The sequence below is a fragment of the Phoca vitulina genome, unplaced genomic scaffold (genome assembly GCF_004348235.1).
Source record: "Phoca vitulina isolate PV1807 unplaced genomic scaffold, GSC_HSeal_1.0 scaffold40, whole genome shotgun sequence".
Taxonomy (NCBI): Eukaryota; Metazoa; Chordata; class Mammalia; order Carnivora; family Phocidae; genus Phoca; species Phoca vitulina.
The window spans coordinates 1,993,587-2,018,233 of record NW_022589743.1 but is presented as its reverse complement, the minus strand read 5'-3'; the positions used below and the strand labels follow the sequence as shown (position 1 = coordinate 2,018,233).

The following is a 24,647-nucleotide window of genomic DNA, read 5'->3' as shown; positions in this document are numbered from 1 at the left end:
CCTCCCGTCTCTCCCCCTCCCCGTGTCTCCCTGCAGAAAGCGGGCGGCGGCCTGCGCCAGTGGAAGCGGGTGTACGCCGCGCTGCGGGCGCGCTCGCTCTCCCTGAGCAAGGAGCGGCGGGAGCCCGGGCCGGCGGCGGCGGGGGCGGCGGCGGCCGTCGCAGGTGAGGACGAGGCGGCGCCCGTCTGCATCGGCTCCTGCCTGGTGGACATCTCCTACAGCGAGACCAAGAGGAGGCACGTGTTCCGGCTGACCACCGCTGACTTCTGTGAATATCTCTTTCAGGCTGAGGACCGGGATGACATGCTGGGCTGGATCAGAGCGATCCGAGAGAACAGCAGGGCCGAGGGCGAGGTGAGGGCCCGGCCGCCCACCCGGGACCTGGGGTGACGGGGAACGGGTGGGGAGCCCCAGGGCCGCCCCTCACCCGCCGTGGACCTCGTCAACCTCTCTGAGCCTCAGTCCCCTCGTCCGTAAAATGGGCTAACCGGGGCGGGCCTTGAGCTCCACCCACCCGGGCTTTGGTGTGAAGAGAACACGCAGACAGTGGCTCCCAGAGCCCCTGGCATCCTCCGTGTTCCCTGGCTGGCAGTAACAGTAATAACTGGAGGAATGACACTAATGATTATTATTATCATTATTAATTATTATTATTACTGCCTTGGGCGGGCTCTGGCACAGAGAGGTCAGCTCCAGGCCAACCTCAGGTTGGGGTTCAGGAAGCAGGGGTTTCTTCTGGAGGGTGTTACAGAAGGAGGTGCCCCGGGGCCAGAGCTGTGGCTGGCACTGCTGACAGGGCTGGCCTGTCAGCGGGGCACGAACACATTGACCTTGGGAGGAGGCCAAGAGGATTGGCCTTTGGCAGCAGGCTGCACTGGGTTGAGCCAGAGGCTTTGGCAGGGATTTCAGGGTAATTTTTAAATGGCGCCCCCTCTTGGGCAGCTGCACCTGCACACCAGGAGCCTGGGCTGGGGTGTCCGCCGCCCCCCTCCCCCTTGGCCAGGTGCCTGCACAGTGGTGCGTCAGCACACCTGCCCGGATTTCACGTGGGGGTCCTGGGCTCGGGGGCTGGTCTCTGCCCGAGGATGGTGGGCCTGGGCGCTGGTCCCCGTGTGCACCTGCTCGGGCCATGGGGAGAGGGGCCCTAGTACAGAGCCCCTGGGCCACAGACCCTCTCACTGAGGGGAGACCCGTCCTCTTGCTGAACCAGGCTCCGCTCTCCTCAGAACATTGTCCTTCCTTACTGTGGGGAGGAAAGTACCTGGAATCTGTGGCCCCTGCTCTGGGGGGCCTGGCTGGGCTGTCCCCAGCAGGGCATAGTCAGGGGGGTCCCAAGTGACCTTCGTTATTGCAGTAGCTGCCCGTCATGGGGCACCTCCTCTGTGTCTTGCCAGGAATGCGATCAGTGCTACATGCGTAATTCTGCACCCCAACCCCGAGGTTGCCATATTATCTCCTTTGCTACTATGGAAGAGACTGAGGCTCAGAGAGGCTAGTGGGTCTAGGTCACACAGCTGGTGAGGGGGCGCTCGGGAGTCCAGCCCTGGTCTTTCTCGCTCCAGGGTGTGAGCCCTCCAGCTGACAGATGGAGGAGAGAGGGGAGGCAAAGCGGAGGCTGGGGCCAGGGATGAGACCTGAGTTGGCTGGCTGTGGGCACTGATAGGGTCTATTTTTTCTTTCCTCTCCTCCAGGACCCCGGCTGTGCCAACCAAGCTCTGATCAGCAAGAAGCTTAATGATTATCGCAAAGTAAGGTGAGGCCCGCCTCTCCTAAACAGTCCTGGCCAGGGGGTAGGGGCACTCCAGACAGAGGCCATCCTCCTGGCCCACCTCTAGGCCTGAGGGCAGCCCCTGAGTCACCCTCTGCTGGGGGCAGGCAGGGTGGCAGGGGCATCGAACCCATTGCTTCAGGGATGGAGAGGGAGGTCCAGAGTGGTAGGAGGCTAGGGCAGGTGGCATGTTGGGTCACCCCAGATGAAGACTTCTCCTCTCCCCCTTTTCCTACACAGCCATAGCTCTGGGCCCAAAGCTGATTCCTCCCCCAAAATCTCTCGTGGCCTGGGGGGCCTCAAGTCTGAGTTCCTCAAACAGAGTACTGCACGTGGCCTCAGGACTCAGGACCAGCCCGCAGGGAGCAAGGGTAGGAAGGTGGCTGCTAAGGGGGTAATGTGTGTGTGTGTGCGTGTGCATGTGGGACGGTGGGGGTCAGCCCTGTGGGTCTGCATGGGAGCCGAGGGCATGTGTGTGTGTTGGGGGGGGGTGGGTGCCTGTGAGGGTCTGGGGACTCTCAGCGTCTCAGGGCTGGAAGGGCCTGGAACCTGATTTCCCTCCATGACATCCCAGCTGGGTAGCCTCCAAGTCTCTGCTCGTATCTCTTCAGGAGCAGGGGGCTCATCCTCTCTGGAGGCAGCCTTTTCCATCTTTATACACTTTGGGCTACTAGAAAGTTCTTTCTTTGGTTGTACCAGAATCTAGGGCTCCCACCTTGTTGTTTTAGCCCTTGAGACCACATAGAAGTCCTTACGTTCCTCTGTGGCCTGTGTCCTCAGGACCACACACCCTCATGTCTTAGATCTTCCCTCAGGATATAATTTTCCATCAGCGCTCAGCATTCCAGTAGCTTCTCTGATGGAGTCCCCATATGTCCAAACATGGGTGAGTGTGTGTGGCCAAGTGTGGTTGCTGCCCCTCCCCAGGCCCCCCGGGCTCACCCTGGCTTTGTCTGCCTTTCCCCACCCCAGATGACAGTGCTGCCCCTCCCAAAACCCCCTGGGGCATCAACATCATCAAGAAGAACAAGAAGGCAGCCCCTAGGGCTTTTGGGGTCCGGCTGGAGGAGTGCCAGCCGGCCATAGAGAACCAGGTGAGTCGCGCCATACTCCGGAGCGCGCGGGGAACGGGGGAGCCCAAGGCGCAGAGGGCCAGAGCTGAGGGACTCTGGAACCAGCGCTCCATCTCAGCTTGTAGACGCAGTGGTAGGAGGGGTGGAGGAGCGCCCAGGGAGGGAACAGCAGAGCTGAGGCAGAACCCAGAATCGCTGGCCTGCAGCTGGGCGAGGCTCTGGTGTTCTGTCTAGCCCCCAGACTGGAGGCCGTCCCGCACGGGGCTCCCAGCAGCTCTGGGCTTGCGCGGCTCTGGTCTTGGCCTTCCTGCCTCTTCTGGCCCACTGGGGGGAGTTCCTGCCCTTCGCCTTCCTAACGTGCCTGCCCTGCCTGTGTCCCCAGCGGGTCCCCCTGATCGTGGCCGCGTGCTGTCGCATTGTGGAGGCACGGGGGCTGGAATCCACGGGCATTTACCGAGTGCCAGGCAACAATGCAGTGGTGTCCAGCCTGCAGGAGCAGCTCAACCGTGGGCCCGGTGACATCAACCTGCAGGATGAGGTGGGTGCGGTGGGGGAGGGGCGGGGGGGGCAAGGTGGTGTGTGTGTCTCTTGTGGTCATCGGACCCTGCGATGTGTCTGGCAGTGAGCCAGGGCCCCGAGATGGGCGAGGCAGACCTGCCCCGGCAAGCCGGATAGAGACACGCTCATGGCCGGGCAGCCCTGAGGCCGAGGCTCGCAGGTGATAGTTTCGGGGGCCTTGAGGACGAACAGCGTTCACTAAGTGCCCGTGAAAGACGGGTAGGGACATCCCAGGCTGAGGGAATGGCCGGGGCAAAGGTGCAGGCTCTGAAGGGTCGCCAGCAGCCAGCTCACCTTCTCTGTAAAGGGCCAGGTGGTGAACGCTTTAGGCTTTGGTCACCACGCGGTCTCTTCCTCCTCCTCCTCCTTCTTCTTCACAGCCCTTTAAACACATAAAAACCCTTCTTAGCCCCAGGGCCATACGAAACCAGGCCGCTGGCTGGACTTGAGCTCCGGGCTGTGGTTTGCGGACCCCTGGCTTAGAGGGGGGCATGGGGCATTTTGTGGGGCAGCCAGCACTTTGCGTCGTTGCAGCCGGGGTCAGGAGGGGCTGGTCGGGTGGGACAAAGCCGGTTGGGGAAGGAATCTGACAGCCACACTTAAGAGCTCGCAGCAGGTGATATGTCAGTTATGGCTCAGTGAAGCCGGAAAAAAGCCAAAAACGTATTTCAGTGTGAAAAAGAAAAAATAACAGAAGTATTTGCAGCAGGGCCAATGTTTCTCAAACTGTGTTCCCCAGAGGAGCGGTGGGAGGCCGGGAACAGGTCAGGAGCCCCCATCATTGCTTGAACTAGACTAATCTGCTTTGTTCTGTTTGTTTGTTTGTTTGTTTTTTTAATGTCATATTTTCATATTGGGTTTTCATGTTTGACGAAAGGGGCTCTGCTGAGAAAGATATTTTGGAAAACCGCAGATCTGGGCAATGAAGTCCCATGAGTCCCATATTGTGAAGCTTTATGTGATACATGACAGTCTTCCTGCCCCTGGGGAGGAAATGGGGAGGCATGACATGCGGGATAGTAGCCAAGAGAAAAGGCTGATCTCTCACCAGGGACCAGACTGTGTGATGAGGAAGGAGAAGATGTTGAGGGCTGGAGCAGGTGGGAAACTTGAGTGTTGGAATCTTTGAAGGATGAATGGGAGGGGGCAGGTGGACAAGAAGGCAGTCCCGGCTGGGAATGATGGCATTTTCCAAAATCCCAGAGGAGGGTCTGAGTGTCGGGAGAGAACAGACCCACCTCCTGCCTCCTTCCTGGGCTTGGCGGTGGGGAGGGTGAAGCCCAGGGCAGGAGGCAGAGGGCTTTTGATGGCTCCACTGAAGCCTTTGACCTTGATCCAGTAGACAATAGGGAGATTTCCCTTGTTCTTCAGCTGGGGAGGCATAAATGAGAGTGGGGTCTGCTCTAGCTTATGCCTGATGGATATGAATGAGGGGGGCCCAGAGCGGGCATCTACGGGAGAATTGCTGATATGTGGGAAGTGCAAGGGGCCAGGAGGACGTGGTGGTCCCAGGGGAATAAGGAGGTTGGGAGCAGCTCTAGGAGTTGGCCACAGGAGAGGGAGGAAGGGGGGGCAGGAAAGAGCCCACATTTGAGCTGGGGGCTGATGATGTGTCTCTGGCAGAAACTGGGGAGTAGGGCTGGAGAGGGAGGATGTATCAGGTAGGGGCCCCGCTGGATTTGGGGTGATGGTACAATTGGCACTGCCCAAGAGCTGACTGGAGGATGGGTGTGGTCATGCTGGGGCACAGAGTGGGACGATGGAGGGAGCTGCTAGATGGGCAGAGGGTGGGCAGCAGGAGTGAAAGGCCAGGCTCCGCGTGGGACAGAGGAGAGGGTGCAGGTAAGGCTGGGGATGAGGGGCAGATCCGTGCACATGGGAGTGGTCCAGAAGCCTTGGGTTTGGCAGCTGGGAGATGAGAAGAGCCCACGCCTCGGGCCAGGAAGTGATGGGGCAGGTGGGCAGGAGCTGCAGTGGGAAGGGGTGGGTATGCACTGAAGCACATTCGCTGGGCCTTAGCCAGGAAAGAAGCATGGCCGGAGCTGGGGGGGCAGCTGGCCCAAGTCAGGGCCCAGAATGTGGGCATGCCGAGTGTGTTGGGTGTGTAGTTTTGTCTCAGACATCAGTTCTGTCCTTTGTCGTGGGGACTGCTGGAAGTTAATTTTTTTTTTTTTTAATTTTTAAAAAAGATTGTATTTATTTATTTATTTGAGAGAGAGTGAGAAAGCATGAGCAGGGGGAAGGGGCAGAGGGAGAAACAGACTCCCCGCTGATCAGGGAGCCTGATGCCCAGGACCCTGGGATCATGACCTGAGCCGAAGGCAGATGCTTAACCAACTGAGCCACTCAGTTAAGTATTGTGGGCAGGGTGACTGTAACTCCCCCTGAGCCTGAGGGGAGGGTATTGTTTGTGGGATGGTGTGGCATTAAGCTGTGGACCCACTGGACAGAGCCTGTATGTTGTGGAGCTGTATGTCTTTGTGGAGAGCCTTACCTTGTGCTGTGGGCCTGAGTTACTCAGAGCCGTTCCTGTCAAGGCTGTTACCCTTGACTTTGTGCAGGGTCGTGGTGCCCCCTGGTGGTCAGAGGGGGCAACGCCCCGGCCATGCTTCATTCGTTCTTGCGTTCAACAACCCATTTATTTAGAACAGGGTTTCTCAATCTTGACACTTTGGGCAGAATAGTTCTTGGTCGTGGGAAGTTGTCCTGTGCATCAGAGAAAGTTTAAAGGCATCCCCGGACCCTACCCGCTGGATGCCAGTGGCACCCCCTGCAGTTGTGGAAACCAACGTGGTTCTAGAATATCACCAAATGTCCCTGGGGAGGGGGAGTGGTGATTCTGCTCCTGGGGAGAACTACTGATTTAGACCATTGAAGTGCCGGGCTAACTGAGCTCGCCAGGTGGTAGGAGCACAGTGGGGCACGCGGCAGACAGGATCCCTGCTCCTCAGGGAGCTGCAGGCCCGCCAGACAGATAGGCAGGGACGAGCGGACAAATGCATACAACAGTGACCAAGTGTGGCAAGTGCCATGAAGGAAACAAAGTCAGGGCTGCTGCACAGGTGACAGGGCGGTGGCGGTGGCGGCGCTGGCTGTGTTAGCTGGGACTGTCAGGGAAGGCCTCCCGGAAGCAGTGACATTTGGGCAGGGTGAGGAGCCAGGCCTGTGAAGGCAGGGGAGGAAAGTTGTAGTGGAGGGAATCGGCAAGTGCAAAAGGCCGGAGACAGGAGCGTGCCAGGTGTGAGCGACTGCTGTGTCATGCATAAGGAGAGGGGGGTGTCCAAGGATGACTCTCTGCTAAGTGGGGAGCCCTGGGAGGCAGGAGGGGGCGCTATAAGGCCCAAAGAGGTCCAATCACCAAGGAGGTTTTGCTCACTTCTGTCCCACAGTGCTGGCACTAAAGAAGGTAGCTGGTACTTTCTGGGGGTAGGCAAATGTCAGAGCCCGCTGGGCTTGCTGGAGCAGGGAGGGGGTTGGGCCAGTTGGTCAAGGGGCCAGGACCCAGCTGGAGACTGTTCTGCCGCCACCACCCTGATGAGTCTTCTTAGCCCAGAGATCCCTGGTCTGGGCGGAGCTGTGAGTGTACCCCAGGGAGGGCCTGGGCTGGGCTGGGCTGGACTGGACTCTGGGGCTGGACTAGCATGGAGACGTGGGCGCCCCGCTGGACCTGCCTGGGGCCTGATGTCCTTGCCTTCTCCCCAGCGCTGGCAAGACCTCAATGTGATCAGCAGCCTGCTCAAGTCCTTCTTCCGAAAGCTTCCTGAGCCTCTTTTCACCGATGGTAAGTAGCAGGTGGCAGTGGGAATGGGAGGAGGAGGGACGCCTGTCTATGCTGCACTCCGATCGTTTTTTAAATTGGGTTTTTTGGCTTTACTCTTTGGGGTTTTGTTTCAATGCAAGAGAAACATGTGCTTGTCACATCGTATAGATACAAGTAAAGAAAGCTCAGAGGTCCCTGTCCCCAGAGGTTATCCTAGCACTTTCTGAGCACCGGCTACGTGCCAAGCACTGCTCCCTCCAACAACCCCACGAGGTCCTGTATCTCCACTGTACAGACGAGGAAACGAAGATGAAGTGATTTGCCCAAGGTCACCCAGGTTGTAAGTGTCGGAGCCAGCCTTCGGCCCTGGCAGCTGGCTCCAGAGCCCAGCTAATCACTCCCCTATGGATGGGTATTTAGGCTGTGTTCGATTTTTGCTCTTACAAAAAATGGTTGCAACGACTTTCCCTAATGTGTCCCTGCATGCCTGGATCAGTGTCCTCGAGGTAGATTCCTAGACGGAGCATTTCTAGGTCAAAGTCCTGGTCGCCATTTTTGGAAGTTAATGTCAAGTTGCCCTCTGAGAAGAAGGCCCTACTTCACACTCTTGCCAACAGCCTAGGAGGGACTTTGCTTCTGCGCACTCCCATCAACCCTGGATGTCATCAATACTTCACATTTTTGTTAATTGGAAGAGAAATGTCATCTCATTACTGTTTTCATTTTTGTTTCTTTCGTTACTAGGGAAATTCACTATCTTTTCATTAATTTATTGGCCTTTTCTGTTTCCTCTCATTTCCTGTTCGACTGTGTGCCCATTTTCCTATTGGGTTGTCTTTTTTGGTATTGATTTGTAGGACATAAGCTCTTGTATAGTATAGGTATTAACCCTTTGTTAGTTTTGGCAGTAGTTTGTTCCTGCTCTGTCATTTGCCTATGAACTTTGCATATTAAGGAACTGGAAACAATTATTTTAAGTGTAGTCAAAGCTGTTGGTCTTCAATGGATTCTGCATCTCACATTGAGGAAGGCCTCATGATTGTGAAGATATTTTCTTGTTTTTCCCAATATTTTAATGACTTTTACTTTTGGCTCTGTAATGCAATTAAATTTGTTTGCATATTATGTGAGCTGGAAATGGATTTTTGTTCCTCCAACAAGATAGCTAGTTGTCCCAGGGACATTTATTGACACCTGCATTCTTCCCCGCTGATTTCAAATACTGCTTTTGTCACGTAGTAAACATCCATGTGGCCTCTTCCCCTCCTTTCTGTGTCCTCATCCTTGGTTAGCTCTCCCCGTGAGTCCCACACCACTGTGGCGGGCTATGGTTTTAGTCCATTTCTGTATCTGATAGGGCACGTCCTCCCTCGTCATTCTTCCTGTACAAAATATCCTCAGCTATCCATATGCATTTATTGATCAGATGAATTTTAGAATAAACTTACCATGTTCCATTTTTTTAAAGTTCCCCTTGGGCTTCTTCTGAAGGGAGTTGGGGGCCTCTTGACCCAGGTGGGGTGGGCATCTGGAGGCTGAAAGGCCCCTCCCTCTTTCTAGGTAACCTTCTCTTCTGACCTTGTGATGTTCTTGTCCCAGATGCTGGGGCAAGAACCCCTCTTCCAGTATCAACATGCAGCTCAGATCTTATTTCTTCCCAAACAAACACACCTGGGCTACCTCAAGTCAGGTGCACGCCTGAGTGTCGCTGTAGTGGATTTGATCATGTGGACACAAGGCCACAGATCTCCCCCCCACCCCCCCGAACTGGAACAGCCTGGGCCTCCTCAGCTTGGAAGCAGCCCACCCCGAGAGTGGGAAAAGGGACCACCTCCCGCCTCTCTAAAGAGTCTTCACTGTGTTCTAGACAAATACAACGACTTCATTGAGGCCAATCGCATCGAAGACTCAAGGGAGCGGATGAAGACGCTCCGGAAGCTGGTAAGGAGACAGACACCCTTAGGCAGAAGGCAGACGAGGTTGGGAGAGCACCACTGCCCTGCGAGGCCTGGAGTCCAATGCCACCAATTCCTTCTGTGACCTTGAAGAGGCCCTTCTCCTCTCTGGGCTTCAGTTTCTCCATCTATCCAACAGGGCTGGTTAGAGGGTGGCTTCCAGACCCCCGAGATATGGCAATGGGAACCCCTGTGGGGTGTGGTGGGAAGGTGGGGCAGCCATCACAGCCCTATGCCCCTTCTCACTGCTACCCAGATCCGGGATCTCCCAGGACACTACTATGAAACGCTCAAATTCCTCGTGGGCCATCTGAAGACCATTGCTGACCACTCGGAGAAAAACAAGGTGGGGGGATGCTGGCGTGGAGTGTGGGGGAAGGAAGCACATAGGGTCCTTTCAGCATACTCTAAGCTCCTCCAGGTCAGATAATCCCAAGGCCCTCTAGGCACACCCTCCTCAGAGGTCATTCTGTCCCCACCCCACCCCTCTGTGCTTCTCCCCTGGAGAGCCATCTCCTGAGTTTCTGAGGGCCTCCCAGAGGATGGAAATCTATCCTTGGATCTAGCTCGAATCCCTTGCATTGCATTTTTCTTTTCTTTTCTTTTCTTTTTTTTAAGATTTTATTTATTTATTTGACAGAGAGAGAGAGATAGTGAGAATAGGAACACAAGCAGGGGGAGAGGGAGAGGGAGAAGCAGACTCCCTACTGAGCAGGGAGCCCGATGTGGGGCTCGATCCCAGGACCCCAGGATCATGACCTGAGCCGAAGGCAGATGCTTAATGACTGAGCCACCCAGGCGCCCACATTTTTCTTTTCTTTTTAAAAAGATTTTAAGTAATCTCTATACCCAACATGGGGCTCGAGCTCACAACCCCAAGATCAAGAGTCACATACTCTACAGACTGAGCCAGCCAGGTGCCCCGCATTGCATTTTTCTAATCAAGCCTCTATATCTTCTGGTTCTGCAGCAGGGAAAATAAATGGAGCTATAGGAATTCTCCCAGTTTTAAAATACCCTTAGAACCTCCAGCAGGTCCCTATTCTGGGATCTCTCACTGTTAGCACAGTATGGGTGAGCAGGTTGGGCACTGCCCTAGGCTGCCAGGCTTGGGGATGAGGAAGGCTGAAATCTGGCCTGTGCTGTACTTACCAGGCATCTCCAGGCCCAGCAAGGAGGTGTCCATCCCATAAGCCAGGCACAGCTCGGGATGTGGTTGGGCCTCGGGCCTGAGGGGCCACAGTGAGGGAGGCCTGGGGGACTGGAGGTCAGAGCTCAGGGGGTGTGAACGCTGACCTGCTCTCCTCCCTGGCCCAGATGGAGCCCAGGAACCTGGCCCTGGTCTTCGGGCCGACGCTGGTGAGGACGTCTGAGGACAACATGGCAGACATGGTGACCCACATGCCGGACCGCTATAAGATCGTGGAGACGCTGATCCAGCACGTAAGCAGCCACGCCGGGCTGTGGCCATGTGCCCCTGGGCATCTCGCTCCTGCGCGCCTGGGTGGATGTGCTCAGGGAAGGAGGAGGCAGCTTAAGCAAATGCTCCTGGGATGGTGAATGCCCTTCAGAAGCAATGGGCTGCATTTCCTTACCAAACAGGAATGGATCCTAGAATCCCTGTCTTTCTAGAATGTTTTGTCCCCAGCGGGAAAATCAGGAAGCCCTTGAGCTTCCAAGATATGTGTGAGGGTCAGAGGGCGGAGGAAGGTCAGGGAAGATGCTGCTGGGTTGGAGAGCCAAGGGGTGGATGCAGGGGCACCTTCAGAAAGGGGCCCCCAGGAGAAGTGTCCTGGCAGGAACAGGCAGACAGGTGTAGGGGGTGGGGGCAGAGCTCTGCCTTGCCGGCCCCACTGAGGCTTCGGGGAGCAAATGGTGATGCCCAGGGGAGGGGAGGGGAGAGGGGCAGGGCAGAGCAAGGGCTGAGGCGGATCCTGCACTCGTGCTCCCTACGTCTTGGGCTGGTCTCCTCACTTCTCAGGGCTGCCTGGAGGCACCTCCAGCCCCGGGTTTCTAAGGATTCTACTGACTGTCCATGATGGGATGAGAACCTAGAGCAGCCAACAGAGGGCGCAGGAGGCCTTGGTCCTCTGGAGCCAAACCCAGGACAGCACCGCCCCCTTCTGGGGCACTCAGGGATGTTTTTTGAAATCCTAGATTTTCCATTTCCAAATCTCCCTATGGCCTGTAAATGGAATGGACCCCGTCCTGCCAGGAGAAATAAGATTGGCAGCTGGCTAGGGGAACGGGGTCCTTGGCCTCCGCAATGTCACAGATGCTTTAGGGAAGGGCAACCAGGTCATGCTACTTCCATCTTACAGATGAAGAAACTGGTGCTCAGAGAGGAAAGGGACTTGCTCGAAGTCACATAGCTAATAAGTGACAGCCCCAGGATTGTAGGCCAGCCTTGTCTGACCAAAGTTTGTGCTTTCCTCTGCCCCTGCTGGGAGGGTGGACTCCTGGGTCCATCCTAGAGCTGACTTGACTGGCCAGGTGAGACGGTGGGGTAGACTTTGGTCATGCTGAATGGCCCTGCGTGCTTATTTCCTTCCTTTACTGGGTGGTCAGGGCTCTGAGCCTCAGGAGGGAATATCGAAGCCTGTTCTCGTGCTAACACTGGACCACCCCTCCAGAGCTGTGAGGGAAGCCCAGGCCGCGGGGCAGTGTCAGGGATCCCGATGGGGCCTCAGTCTAGGGCAGCTTATCTCCCTTGGAAAAGTTCATCTCCCCAACCCAACAGGTAGCCCCTGGAGCCCCCATGAGTGTGTGCTTTGGGAGGGGGCCGGTGCGGAAGAAAGGGGAGGCTGGCTCCATGGCTCCTAGAGAAGCCCCCGGAAGCCCGAGGCCTGTGGTCAGCTAGGGTGTCAGGAAGAGCAGCCTCTGGGAGAAGGGAGGCCCAAAGTGTGTCCACTTGCCCTCCCCTAGGCCCTCAAGAGGGGGTGGCAGGAGGAGGAATATATCTGTCTCCTTCATAGGAGTATTCCCAGCGTCCAGCCTAGTGCCTGGCACATAGTGAACACTCAGGGTTTGTTGAATGAATGAATGAATAAATGAATGAGTTGCTTTTGAGGTTCTACCCATCTGGGCTTTGACACTCACGGATTCATTCCTGGGCACCCATGGAGCTAGAGCCTCTCCATTCTCTGCGTCCTTGGCACTTGAACATAATCAGCCTGGACAGTTGTCAAGGGAATGAGCTACCCCCTCTGCAGTCCCCTGGAGTCCACCCACCCAAGTTTGCCGGTGTCCGTCTAGTCCAGAGTCAGCGTAGTCACGAGCCCAGGCAGGATAGGACTTTGGCAGAGAGCGCTCCGACTCTGGCTGGGAGCCTGTGGCCAGTCAGTGGATGGTTGAAAGTCGTGGGTGACATGACCTCCTGCTGGATTTCCAGCCGCAGCCGTCACCTGGCCTCCCTACTGGGGGCTCCTGTCCCCTGTGGAACTCTCAGACAGTAGAGCTGGAAGGGGCCGTGAGGCCCCGAGACCCATCCTTGCGTGGTACAGAGGGCGGAAATGGGTGTGGAGAGAGGCAGCGACGTGCCCCGGGTCACACAGCACGATCGTGGTGGAGTGCAGGTGCACAGACCCAGGTGTTCAGCCTCCCGGTGGCAAGTCGCCAGCCAGCTCATGGCCACGTTCACTAAGCCACCTGAAACCCAAACCAAGACCGCCTCAAGGCATTCGTTCCTTGATTCACCTGGCAAACGCCGTGATTCCTACTCGCTGCACGCTGGGAGTTCTCCACCACAGCACTAGTGACCTTTGGGGCCAGATAATTCTTCGTGGGGGGTTGTCCTGTGCATCGGAGGATGGTTGGCATCTCTGGCTAGAAGCCAGGAGCATCCCTCCAGTTGCGACACATGCAAATGTCTGCAGACTTTGCCGGATGCCCCGCGGCCGGGGGCGGGGGGCAGACTCACCGAGGCTCAGAAGCACTGGGGCAGGGGGCTCAGGGCTCTGGCTCTGGAGCCGGCCTGCCCGAGTTCACCACGGCCTCTGCTCCTTGCTGGCTGTGTGGCCTTGGCCAAGTGACTGACGCTCTCGTCTGCAGAGCAGAGAGAACAGCAATGCTTATTACCTCACGAAGTAGTTGCGAGGCTTCCGTGAGCTAATAGCCACGAAGGCCCTCGGATGCCACCGAGCAGCTCGGACGTGCTGTGTGGATTAGTGGTGGCGGACGACTGACCTCACTCCACGCCAGGGGCCGAGGCGCGTGCTGGGCCCCGGAGGTGAACGGAAGCCAGGCCCTGCTCGGAAGGGGCACTGCCCAGTGAAGACCTCACTTCATTTTCTGGGCTCTGGTCAGGGAAGCCCCGTGGAAGGAGCTGACCCTGCCCGAGGTGTAGGGTTGGGACCCTAGTCAGGGGCTCCCTGAAGTGTCGTCAAAGGCCTCAAGGAATTTGGCCAGGCAGAGGCAGGAGAAAGCGTGGCAGGCAGAGGGAACTGGATGTGCACCAGCTAGCGTGCATTCCTCCCGAGAACTCGGGGCTCCCCAGAGCTTCCTTCACACTTCTGGGCTCCCACAGCACTTTCGGGCACTCTCAAACCGAGTTAAAGACTGGCTCCTCAGGGCTCCTGTCCTCAGCCCGTCTCTGGGAACCGCACCTTTTCGTAATTACAGCTAACATCTATTACACACTAACAATACGTTGTACTGAGTGCTTTACATACCGTATTGCGTTATTTTTTAAAAATTTAAATGGAGGAGGGCACCTGGGTGGCTCAGGCGGTTAAGCATCCCACTTGATTCTGGTTCAGGTCGTGATCTCGCGGTCGTGAGATGGAGCCCCGTGCTGGGCTCCACACTGGGTGTGGAGTGTGCTTGACATTCTCTCCCTCTGCCCCTTCCCTCTCCTGCTCACACGCGTGCTCTCTCTCTCTCTCACACAAAAAAAATATTTATTTTTAATGGAGTTATAATTGACATGTAACATTATATTAGTTTCAGGTGTACAACAGAATGATTCGATATTTGTATATGTTGTGAAATGATCAGCACTATAAGTCTAGTTACCACCCATCACCGTGCATAATTACAATTGTTTTTCTTGTAATGAGAATTCTTTTTAAGATTTGTTTATTTATTTTAGAGAAAGAAAGTGAGAGAGAGCAGGGGGAGGGGCAGAGGGGAAGACAGAGAGAGAATCTCAAGCAGACTCCCCTGAGTGCAGACCCTGACAGTGGGGCTCAATCCCAGGACCCTGGGATCCTGACCTGAGCAGAAATCAAGAGTCAGACGTTTAATGGACTGAGCCACCCAGGCGCCCCGATGAGAATTTTTTTTTAAGATTTTATTTATTTATTTGAGAGAGAGAGAAGGGGAGAGAGAGAGAGAGAGCATGAGAGGGGGGAGGGTCAGAGGGAGAAGAAGACTCCCCGCCGAGCAGGGAGCCCGATGTGGGACTCTATCCCGGGACCCTGGGATCATGACCTGAGCCAAAGGCAGTGGCTTAACCAACTGAGCCACCCAGGAGCCCGAGAATTTTAAAGATTTATTCTCTTAGTAACTTCCAAGTACACAATACAGTGTTATTAACTATAGTCATCATGCTCTATACTACATCCCCATGACTTATTTATTTTATAATTGGAAGTTTGTACCTTTTGACCCCCTTCATCCCCTTGGTCCTCCCCCCACTCCTGGCAACCACCAACCTGTTCTCTCTACCTATGAGCTTGGATTTTGTTTGTCTGTTTGTTTTAGATTCCACGTGTAAGTGGAGAGTATACGGTATTTGTCTTTCTCTGTCTGACTTATTTCATTTAGCATAGTGCCCTCGAGGTCCACCCGTGTGGTCGCAAATGGCAAGATTTCCTTCTTTTTATGGCTGAGGAGTATTCCATTTCATATACATACCACATCTTCTTTATCCATTACTCCACTGATAGACACTCAGGTCACTTCCATATCTTGGCTATTGTAAATAATGTGCTGCAATGAACGTCAGGGTGCAGATATCTTTTCTTGTTGGTGTTTTTTTTTTTTTCCTTCAGATAAATACCCAGAAGTGGAATTGCTGGATCCTAGGGTTGTTCTGTTTTTAACTCCATAGTGGCTAAGCCATTTTACATTCGCACCAACTGTGTGTGAAGGTTCCCTTTTCTCCCACATCCTCTCCAACACTCGGTATTTCTAGTCTTTTTTATAATAGCCATACGGGATTTCATGTTAATTCTCACCACAATTCTAGAAGTAGATACTCCTATTATGTCCATTTTACAGATAAGTAAATAGACTCAGAGAGATCATTTACCTGAGGTGAACTTGAGCCTGAGAAGACTGACTTTAGATCTTGCATTATTATTATTTTTTTAAAGATTTTATTTTTATTTATTTGACAGAGAGAGAGACAGCCAGAGAGGGTACACAAGCAGGGGGAGCGGGAGAGGGAGAAGCAGGCTTCCCGCCGAGCAGGGAGCCCGATGCGGGGCTCGATCCTAGGACCCTGGGATCATGACCTGAGCCGAAGGCAGATGCCCAACGACTGAGCCACCCAGGCGCCCCATTGCATTATTTTTTTAAGATTTTATTTCTTTATTTGAGAGAGATGGAGAGAGAGAGCTCGCATGTGCATGAACGCATGCGCGTAGGAGTTGGGAGGGGCAGAGGGAGAGAGAAAGAGAGAGAAGCAGACTCCCTGCTGAGCAGGGAGCCCGATGCGGGGCTCAATCCCAGGATCCAAGCTGAAGGCAGGTTAATGCTTAACCGACTGAGCCACCCAGGCACCCCTAGATCTTGCATTATTTCTTATTCTCTCTTTTCTTTCTTGTTTCTCTTCTGTGCTACTTATTTGGATTAATAATATGCCTGATTGTGATGAATAATAACTGAGGTTCATGGCACACGGTCATAATCAACCTGCAAGTCTCCTTGTTCCCCCATTCATTCCTACCCACTCTGCCCCCCCATAATGACCCACTCTAATAGGTTAATATGTGTCCTTCCAAACCAACTTTCTCTCTGCTTATTTTTTTTTTTTTAAACAAACGGTATTTTATTTTATTAAGTAATCTCCATGCCCAACGTGGGGCTTGAACTCATGACCCCAAGATCAAGAGTTGCACAGTCTACCAACTGAACCAGCCAGGCGCCCCAAATATGCTGCATGTTTTTTTTTAATTTTTATTTTTTTAAGATTTTATTTATTTATTTGAGAGACAGAGCGAGAGAGCACAGGGGGGAACAGCAGAGAGAGAGGGAGAAGCAGGCTCCCCGCTAAGCAGGGAGCCCCACATGGGGTTCGATCCCAGGATCCTGAGATCATGACCTGAGCCGAAGACAGACGCTTAACCGACCGAGCCACCCAGGCACCCCTCTGTGTGTTTTAATTTTCAATCAGTGAGCTTAGCTCATTTGCTTGATTCTAATTTCTGTACTATTAGGGCTTATCTCTGCTATCTTAAATGTCGTTTTCTCTTTACCCCATTTTCATTTTATCTCTCTTCAGTCTGTCCTACCTTGCTTTGGATGAACTGACTTTTATTTTCCTGATGTGAAAATTACACAATTTATAAAGTCCATACTGTGTTTAATCATACAATTATAACAGCCCATACTTACGTTTCATTTTCACTGACAATTTCTAAACTCATCAATATCCATTGTCTTCCTTCCACCACATCTAAAAGCCAAGTACCTTGTGTATTCTCACTCATACGCAGAGAGGTTTCTCCCTCTGTGTTCGAAATCCACGGCGTCGTGGAGATACTTTGTGTGTGTTTGTATATGTGTGTGAGTATCCTTGCTTGGGTCGACAATGGACTTTTCTACGCTACTATCCATCCTTACTTCTCAGAGCCTGTTGCTCCACCCTGGAGTCATTTCTTTATGAGCTCATGTACACAATTAAGAGAGTCTTTGTGCAGTAAGCTTTTTGATGTCTTAGAATAGTTGTAGTTCACACTCAAAAGTGAGAGTTTAGCAGGGTATAAAATCCTAGGTTCCAAATTCTTGTGTTTGTAGTCCAGCAATACAGTGAAAATATTGTCTTCTTGTGTCTGCTGCTGCCGAAAGTTCTAGTTACAGCTGATACTTGCTCATTTGCAAGCAATCTGTTTTTGTTTTTCAGAAAACTTTCAGGGTTTTATCTTCAAGATTCTCAAATTTCACAAAATGTATTTAAGAGTGGGGTTTTTACTTTATTTTCTATCCTGTTTGACATTTATGTGAAAACCCTTGCCTGCCTGCCCCTCGGGGAACCTCCTAACACTTCCCTCCAGGCACTTCTCTTTCCTGGCCAGGGGAGGGGGTCCCGCCCCAGGGCAGTGTGGTGCCCAGGGCTGGGGAGGGGTACACAGCTTTGGCAGCCACGACTGGCCTTCTCCCTGCAGTCGCCCCAGCCGGCACTAGATGGCGCTGCTGCCCCCCACCCCCACCCTCCCGCTTCTGGCCTGCGGTTGGGAGAGAGCCACCGTGATGCACCCTGTACAGAGTCTAGTGACAGACAGGCCTAGAAGCTGTCCCTGAGCTGGCCCTCCATCAGTCCTCAGCCCCCTCCCAGTCCAGGCTGCGTTTCCCTCCCACACTGGGATCCAGTCCTTTCTCTCCCCACGGGTTTCTCATAGCCTGTGGAGTTGGGTCCTGGGATTCATCAACCTCCCTTGGGGACTTCTAGTAGCCAGGTGCAGATGGGGGTTGTTGAAAAGAGGGGGGACCCTCACCTCCTGGTGCCCGCTCCTGCCCCGCTCCATCTGGCGTCTGAGTGGGGTCTTCTGGACTATGCAGGTCAGGAGGCTGTGTCTCTGTCTTCCCTCAGCCCCTTTCCACACTGAGTTCACTTCCTTTTGTCTCCTCTGCAGTCAGACTGGTTCTTCAGCGATGATGAGGACAAGGGAGAGAGAGTAAGTGATGCAGAGGGAGGGCGGGGGTGGGTCTGAGCTGAGGTGGGCCCTCCTCCCAGGCTGGGGGCTGGGAGGGGGCAGGCAGCAAGACTCAAGCAGGGGGAAGGTCCCTGTCTTTGGGGCTTCCCAGTCTGATGGAGGAAACATAGAGCCTCTCCTCAGGAGCCTCTAATCTAATGGGAGACACAATCCTTGCCTTCATGAGCCCCCAGTCTAAGGGGGGAGAAACTGAGTCCAAGTCTTATCTGGAGGATACAGGTCTTAGGAAGGTCCAGCCTGATGGGGGAGACACAGCTCCTGCCTTCAGCTGAGGGAGGAGCTCCAGCCTTTGGGGGTTCAATCAAGGTGTTGGAGAAGGCACAAAATAGTCTAATGGGGGACATGTGGGACCTGCCCTCAAGAGTGCCTGACTTAAGAGAGAGACAGCAGCTGCCCTGGTGAGCCCTGTCTGCTGGAGGAGTCATGGGCCCTGCCTTCAGGTTACCCCAGTTTGCGGGATCCACAGTCTGGCCATCTGAGGGCATGCTGGCTGACCCTCCTCCTGTTTGCAGACTCCTGTGGATGACAAGGAGCCTCAGTCAGTGCCCAACATTGAGTACCTCCTGCCTAACATTGGCAGGACAGTGCCCCCTGGTGACCCAGGTTCAGGTGAGTGCAGGGGCTGGGGAGGGGGGGGGGGTGGGGGTGGGATCCGCATTCCCCAGGGTCCCAGATGCCTGGCCAGATGCCCAGCTTCCCTGCTCTGCCCCAGTGGGGCCCTTCCCTGCCCCCCACCACCAAGACTGGGCTGTGGCAGGGCCTTCTCCGCTCTAGGGAGGTCCGGCTTGCCTGTGCACCCGCCTCCTTGTCTGCTCAGCGGACCCCGGGGCTGGGTAGGGGCTTTGTTCGCCCTCCTTCACTGGTTTCCTTCCTGAGCTTTTTATTTCTCACGGGCTGTGTCCTTCTGGGCATATTTCCTCTTTTTAATTTTTCTTCCTTTTCTCCTTGCACCCCTCCACCCTCCTCTCTCTTTTCCCTGTGCTCTCCTCCCGCCCCTGGACCCTGCCCCTCTCTTCTCCTTCCCCTCCTCCAGCGGACCTGTTGGAGATTTAAAGGGTACAGTGTGGCATTGCGGCCTCGGTCACTAACAGTGGCGGGTGATTATAAGAAGGCTGGGCAGGCCCGAGGGGCAGGCAGAAAGGTCCCGGGCTGTGAGCACCTCGATGTGACATACCAGCTCCCCACGCTTGTTAACAGCTTACCCCCACCCTAACCCTCCCATCCGAAAGCCCCTTCTCAGGAGGAAGGAGGTTTGTTGGAGGCAGATCCTATCCCCTTGCCAGGAAGTCTGGGCACCACAGGTTGCCCCCCACAGTCCCCAAACTCTGGCCTTCTCTCTGTGCCGAGCCCGGCCACTTCGGGTTATCCGGACAGGAGGAGGCTTGGCTGTAAGGAGGACCCAGCCTGTCTAGACACGGGTGACGTCACCCCCAGAAGCCCCTCTACAGCTGCAGCTCCTGCCTCAGTTGCCTCCGAGGGCTGGCTCTTCCCGCGTCTGAGACCAGAGCCCCTGGTCACTCAGCCCCTTAGTCCTGTTTCTGGGCGTAGAGCCTCGAACAGAGTAGCCCAGAGCAGTCCCTTCTTGGCTCACGGCACTAACTTGGCCTGCCCCATGGAGGAGCTCCCCTTAGTATTTTGACTGCTCCTGTCTCTGACGGAGGCATTCCACAGCACCCCTAGTTCCCAGAGGCAGGCTGAGGAGGGGGCCAGAGGACAAGGTGGGAGGGGGTGGCAGAGAGGAGCCCCCCGTTTCTTCTAATCACCTGCTGCCGCACCCCTGCCCTGTGTGTCTCACTGTGTGGTCAGCCATCTGCTCTTCTCACTGTGTGCAGGGGAGGGCTGGGGAGGAGGACTCACTTGCTTGCCAGAGAGTGTGGATTAACTGTGCCCACGCACTGCCCCATCAGACCCCGGGAGGTCCTTAGATCAGCCTGGAGAAGACCCTGCCGGGATTGGTTTCTGGTTCCTTCTCCACCCCAATGATATTAAGGGAGTGGGACCCAAGTCCCACGGATGTAAAATTTTTATTCTTCTTCATAACTCTGGTAATAAACAGGGGCCTTGCCCCATCAGGGCAGATTGAGCTGGAGTCTGGAGCTGGAGCTTAGCAAGGCCCAAATCACCAGCCCACTCTACCTCCTGTGTCCCGCCCACCTGCTGTCTGCCCCTGTACTCCATCCTACACAGGGCCCGTCGTCTTCCTCCTGTCCTGGAGTTGGGGTGGGCTAGAGGTAGATGTAGGGCCCCCACCTGTCTATGCACTGTGTGGTCTCCATTCCTTCAGAGCATCTGTGATTTGCTGTGTTTCATTGTGGTTTCTGTGGACTGCATCTGATATTTGGCATTTTCTCTCCAGTGCTTCAGAGTAACAGGGACAGGAGGGGAGGGGAGAGGAACTAGGCCCAAAGAAAAGCTCCCCCACCCCCCACCGCTTGCCCTTGACCCTGGCAAACGAGGGTCTAGGGACTGGCAGCCTGATGTCACTTCCCGCCTCAAAAGGAAGAGGTGATTGACATCATTAGCCGCTCCATCCCTGTCCCACAGGAAATGGCATCAGAAGCCCTTCACACTCCCAGGGCCTGGGGAGATCTCAGGTGTCTGAACTCCCTGGTTTCTGAAGCCTCCGAGGAGAGGGAATCGTGTTCACAAGACAGCCTCCCCCTGTCCCAATTTAACTTTCATTTTTCTTTCTCGCTCTCCCCAACAGATTCCACCACCTGCAGTTCAGCCAAGTCCAAGGTGAGTGCCAAAGCCATTCTGGCAGGCCAGCCTGCTCTTTGCTTTTTGGTCAAGGGAATTGGGAGAAGTGCCCGTGGCCCTGAGGAAGGTTGCTGGTCACTGGGAAGGCGGGTGGGAAGGAGTGTGTGTATGAGGTCAGCAGAGAAGCTACTCACCTTGGCAGTGCTTCGGGAGGTGTCTGGGGGAAGAGAAGGATCTGGCTTGGGAGTTAGGCGCCCGGGGGGCAGCGTGCCCAGTGGTCAGAAGCACACACAGTCCTGGGACTGAGTCCTGGCTCCACCACTCAGTAGCTTCGGGACATCGGGCAAGTTGCTTAATCTCTTTGTGAACCTCAGCTTCCTCATCCATAAATGAGGCCTGATATTTATCCCCATTTATGGGGATATGGGAACGGCCAGATACATCTGCTACGATAACTATGCTTTTTGGAGAGCCCAAAGCAAGCAGAAGGAAGGAAAGAATAAAGACAAGAGCATCAATCAATGAATTGAAAACAATCGAGAAAATCAATGAAACCAAAGCTGGTTCTTTGAACCAGCTCTCACAGCCAGCTAGTCCTGGCTGCTCCAGAGCCTGCCTTCTGGGACAGAGCCATTAGGCGAGCACGGCTGCCCAACTCTTAGAGCTGGATGGCCGAGGGGGTTGTCTTAGTCAGCTCGGGCTGCCGTAACTAAATGCCACATACTGGGTGGCTTACACAACAGACATCTATTTCTTCACAGTTCTCGAGGCTAGATGTCAGCATGGTCAGTTTCTGCTGAGAGCTCTCTTCCTGTCTTGTGGATGGCTGCCTTCTCGCTCTGTCCTCATAGAGCAGAGACAGACAGCAACAGCACCAGCTCTCTGGTGTCTCTTTGTGTAAGAACACCAATGCCACCATCAGGCCATGACTGCATTACCCGCCGAAGGCCCCATCTCCAAATACATGGGGGTCCCGGCTTGCTTCAGCAGATGGCTTCGGGAGGGGGACACAATTCTGTCTGTAGTAGTGGGTGAAATCACTAAACATTGGTGATCGAACTGGACTCATTTCGGTCTGGGTCTCCAAGCACTGGCCAGGTCCCCGTGAGCCCAGTGTGCCCGACACCAAGTAGATGCTCATTATATATCAGAAGAATATAGTGGGGGTGCGGGGCGCCTGGGGGGCCCAGTCGATGAAGTGTCCAACTCTTGATTTCGGCTCAGGTCATGATCTCGGGGTCGTCAGATAGAGCCGCGTGGTGGGCTCTGCGCTGGGCGTGGAGCCTGCTTGGGATTCTCTCTCTCCCTCTCCCTCTGCCCCTCCCCTCCCTACCTGCACGCTCGCTCTCTCTCTCAAAAAAAAAAAAAGAAGAAGAAGAGTGTACTGGGCAGAAAGAAAGAAGGCTGCTTTAGTCTGGGACAGAGGTCCCTGCAACCTCTCCATAGAACCTCTGACTGCACACCTGTGGGGCAGGGAGCTCACTCCATCAGAAGATTGCTGTGACAGGGAGCAAGTTCATTACAGTGACCTGCACCTAGCTCCATGTTACTTCCACCCATTGCTCCTGCTAGCCTCCTGGCTTCCCATAGCCTCTCCTGGGCTGACCCCTTGACCTTTCTGTGCACGTACTGACCTCTGCATTCCTGGAAGGGACCATCATGACCTCACTGCTTCTGTAACTAGCAGGAGGAGAGGATAATTCGATCAGATGGTCCTAGTGGCCTCTCAAGTCTCTCCGAGAGCATTGGCCAGACGAGAAAGTGGCACTGGCCACCCTGTGCCTCGGGAAGATCACAGCAGAGCCCCCATATTGCACAACTCCAGGGATTGCCTTCGGGAGCCGTGTTGCCAGCCACGGCCTGGGAGCCACGTGCCTCTGAATCCTGACTCCCTGACGTGCATCACCTTTCTCAGAACTAGCTGATGTGGGAGAGAGTATGTAGATTGCAGGGGCCACGCGAGGCTTCTCTGGGTCTCCATTCAGTATTACGCTGTGGCTGAACCAGGAGGTGGCCTGTGAGGAGGGGTCACAGGGCAGGCCGTTCCAGCCCAGCAGGGGGAGCAGTTTCAGCCTCTGCTGCCGCAGGGCTTCCTGTGTTGAGGGGACTGCATTCACCCATGTGCCCTTCACTTAACATTTATTGAGCACCTGTTATGTGCCAGGCATGGAGCTAGGGGTCATGGATGCAAACACAAATAAGCCACAGACCTTGCTCTCAAGGAGCTCAAGTGATGCAGATGACGTGGAAACAGACCTATCCTGATGGGAGAAGAGCAGGTGCAGCTGGGTTTTCAAAGGGCGAGGCGAGGGCTGGGAGGCGGCCGCATGGAGGCTGCCAGGTTTCAGCTGGGCCTAGTAGGATTTAGAGCACACTCAGCACATAGGGTGGGCTGGGGGGCGGTGGCTAAGGGCTGCCAGTGTTAAAATGCAGGTGAGTCTGGCTGGAGTGCAGGCTGGGTTGGGGTTGGGGTAGGGAGGGCCGTAGGCTGGGAAAGTTGGGACCAGATTGTGAAGGGCCCTGTGTCTGAGCTTCATCCTGGTGGGGGTGGAGGGCCCTGCAGAATCTGGAGGTGATCAGATTCACACCTAGTCTTAGAAGGACTGATTGCTCTAGGGGAGGAGGGACTGGGGTAAGGCAAAGGTGGAGGCAGGGAGTCCTATCAGGAGAGGGCAGAAAGGCCCAGAAAAGGCTGTGTGAGGGCCTGAAAAGACGATGGTGAGGATGGGCTGGCTTTGCGAGTCACTTCGGGGGCATTGAGAAGAAGCAGGGGAGAGGGAGGAGGCAGAGAATCACCTTAAGATGGGGAACGTGCATGCAGGTGGTTTGGGGCAGGGCATGGGGGCATAGTGCAGTTGCAGATAGGTGAATTTCGGGTGCCTGCAGAAACCTTGCTTGAGAGGGTCTTGCGGTTGGAAGAAGAGTTCTGGAGTTCAAGGGGTAGTTTGGTGTTGGCTGGTGATGGGCAGCGTGGGCTCTGCTGGGGCATCCGGGAAGGCTAGGACAAGAAAACACCCACAGGGCTGAGCAGTGAGAACGGGGCAGGAAGGAGCCCAGTGTGGGGTTGGAAATCAGTGTTTGGGAGCAGCATCCATCCAGACCATCGGATTGTGCAGGATCGTGTGGCCACTCCTGGCGGCAGAGCTGACGGCTGCATTGATGTGGGGATGCGGATTGTGGGTGGCGCGCTGGTGGATTGGCTGAAACACCCGCCCGCGGGCTGCAGTGGGAAAGGGAAGTGAACTTGGGCCTATTGCCCTGGAGAGGCCCATACATACGGAGTGGGTGGAAAGGCAGGTTTCCCGGGTGGGGGTGAGTGGAGATGGAAGGGGTAGAAGCTGCGGTCAGAGGGAGGTCCCCGCCAGGATCTGGTGGTTATCACCCGGGACAGTCTAGGTGCAATGGGTTCAAACTGTCAAGTGTATTCCCTGTTGAGAGACTCTTATCACCAGAGCCATGTCTAAAAGGCTTTCGCTAGCGCTGGGCATGGGGAATGGAGTGGAAGGTGGGCGGAGGTGAGGGACCGGCGCCCAGCTCACAGGAAAGAGCCGAGAGTCTCTGGATTGAGGCCAGAGCGGGTGCCGAGGGGGCTGCGGGGTTGGCCGGCTCGCCGGTGGGGACCGGGTGGGTGGTGACGCTGCCGCGGGCACAGCCGTCGGGGAGGAGCGGCGGGGCCGCGGTGCGGGGGCGCCTCCTGCATTCGGCCTGTCTCCCGCGCAGGGCTCGTGGGCCCCCAAGAAGGAGCCGTACGCCCGGGAGATGCTGGCGATCTCCTTCATCTCGGCGGTCAACCGCAAGCGGAAGAAGCGGCGGGAGGCGCGGGGGCTGGGCAGCAGCACCGACGACGACTCGGAGCAGGAGGCGCACAAGCCCGAGGCGGGGGCGCCGGCGCCGGGGGCGCGGGACCAGCCGCAGGGGCCGCTGCCGGGCGCCGCCGCCGCCGCCGCCGCCGCC

At 55.3% G+C, this 24,647-nt stretch overlaps 1 protein-coding gene across 1 annotated transcript in view; it reads left to right on the top strand.

Moving 5' to 3' along the window:
* ARHGAP23 (Rho GTPase activating protein 23) overlaps positions 1-24,647 on the top strand; it is a 74,515-nt gene that overhangs the window by 47,144 nt on the left and 2,724 nt on the right. The window contains exons 12-24 of the mRNA XM_032428479.1: positions 37-354; positions 1,692-1,753; positions 2,009-2,139; positions 2,741-2,862; positions 3,224-3,379; positions 7,102-7,180; positions 9,027-9,100; positions 9,371-9,460; positions 10,432-10,557; positions 17,913-17,954; positions 18,506-18,602; positions 20,701-20,732; positions 24,414-24,626. Of these exons, the coding sequence (XP_032284370.1) occupies positions 37-354; positions 1,692-1,753; positions 2,009-2,139; positions 2,741-2,862; positions 3,224-3,379; positions 7,102-7,180; positions 9,027-9,100; positions 9,371-9,460; positions 10,432-10,557; positions 17,913-17,954; positions 18,506-18,602; positions 20,701-20,732; positions 24,414-24,626 (1,542 nt within the window). The remainder of the gene's footprint in view (positions 1-36; positions 355-1,691; positions 1,754-2,008; positions 2,140-2,740; positions 2,863-3,223; positions 3,380-7,101; positions 7,181-9,026; positions 9,101-9,370; positions 9,461-10,431; positions 10,558-17,912; positions 17,955-18,505; positions 18,603-20,700; positions 20,733-24,413; positions 24,627-24,647) is intronic.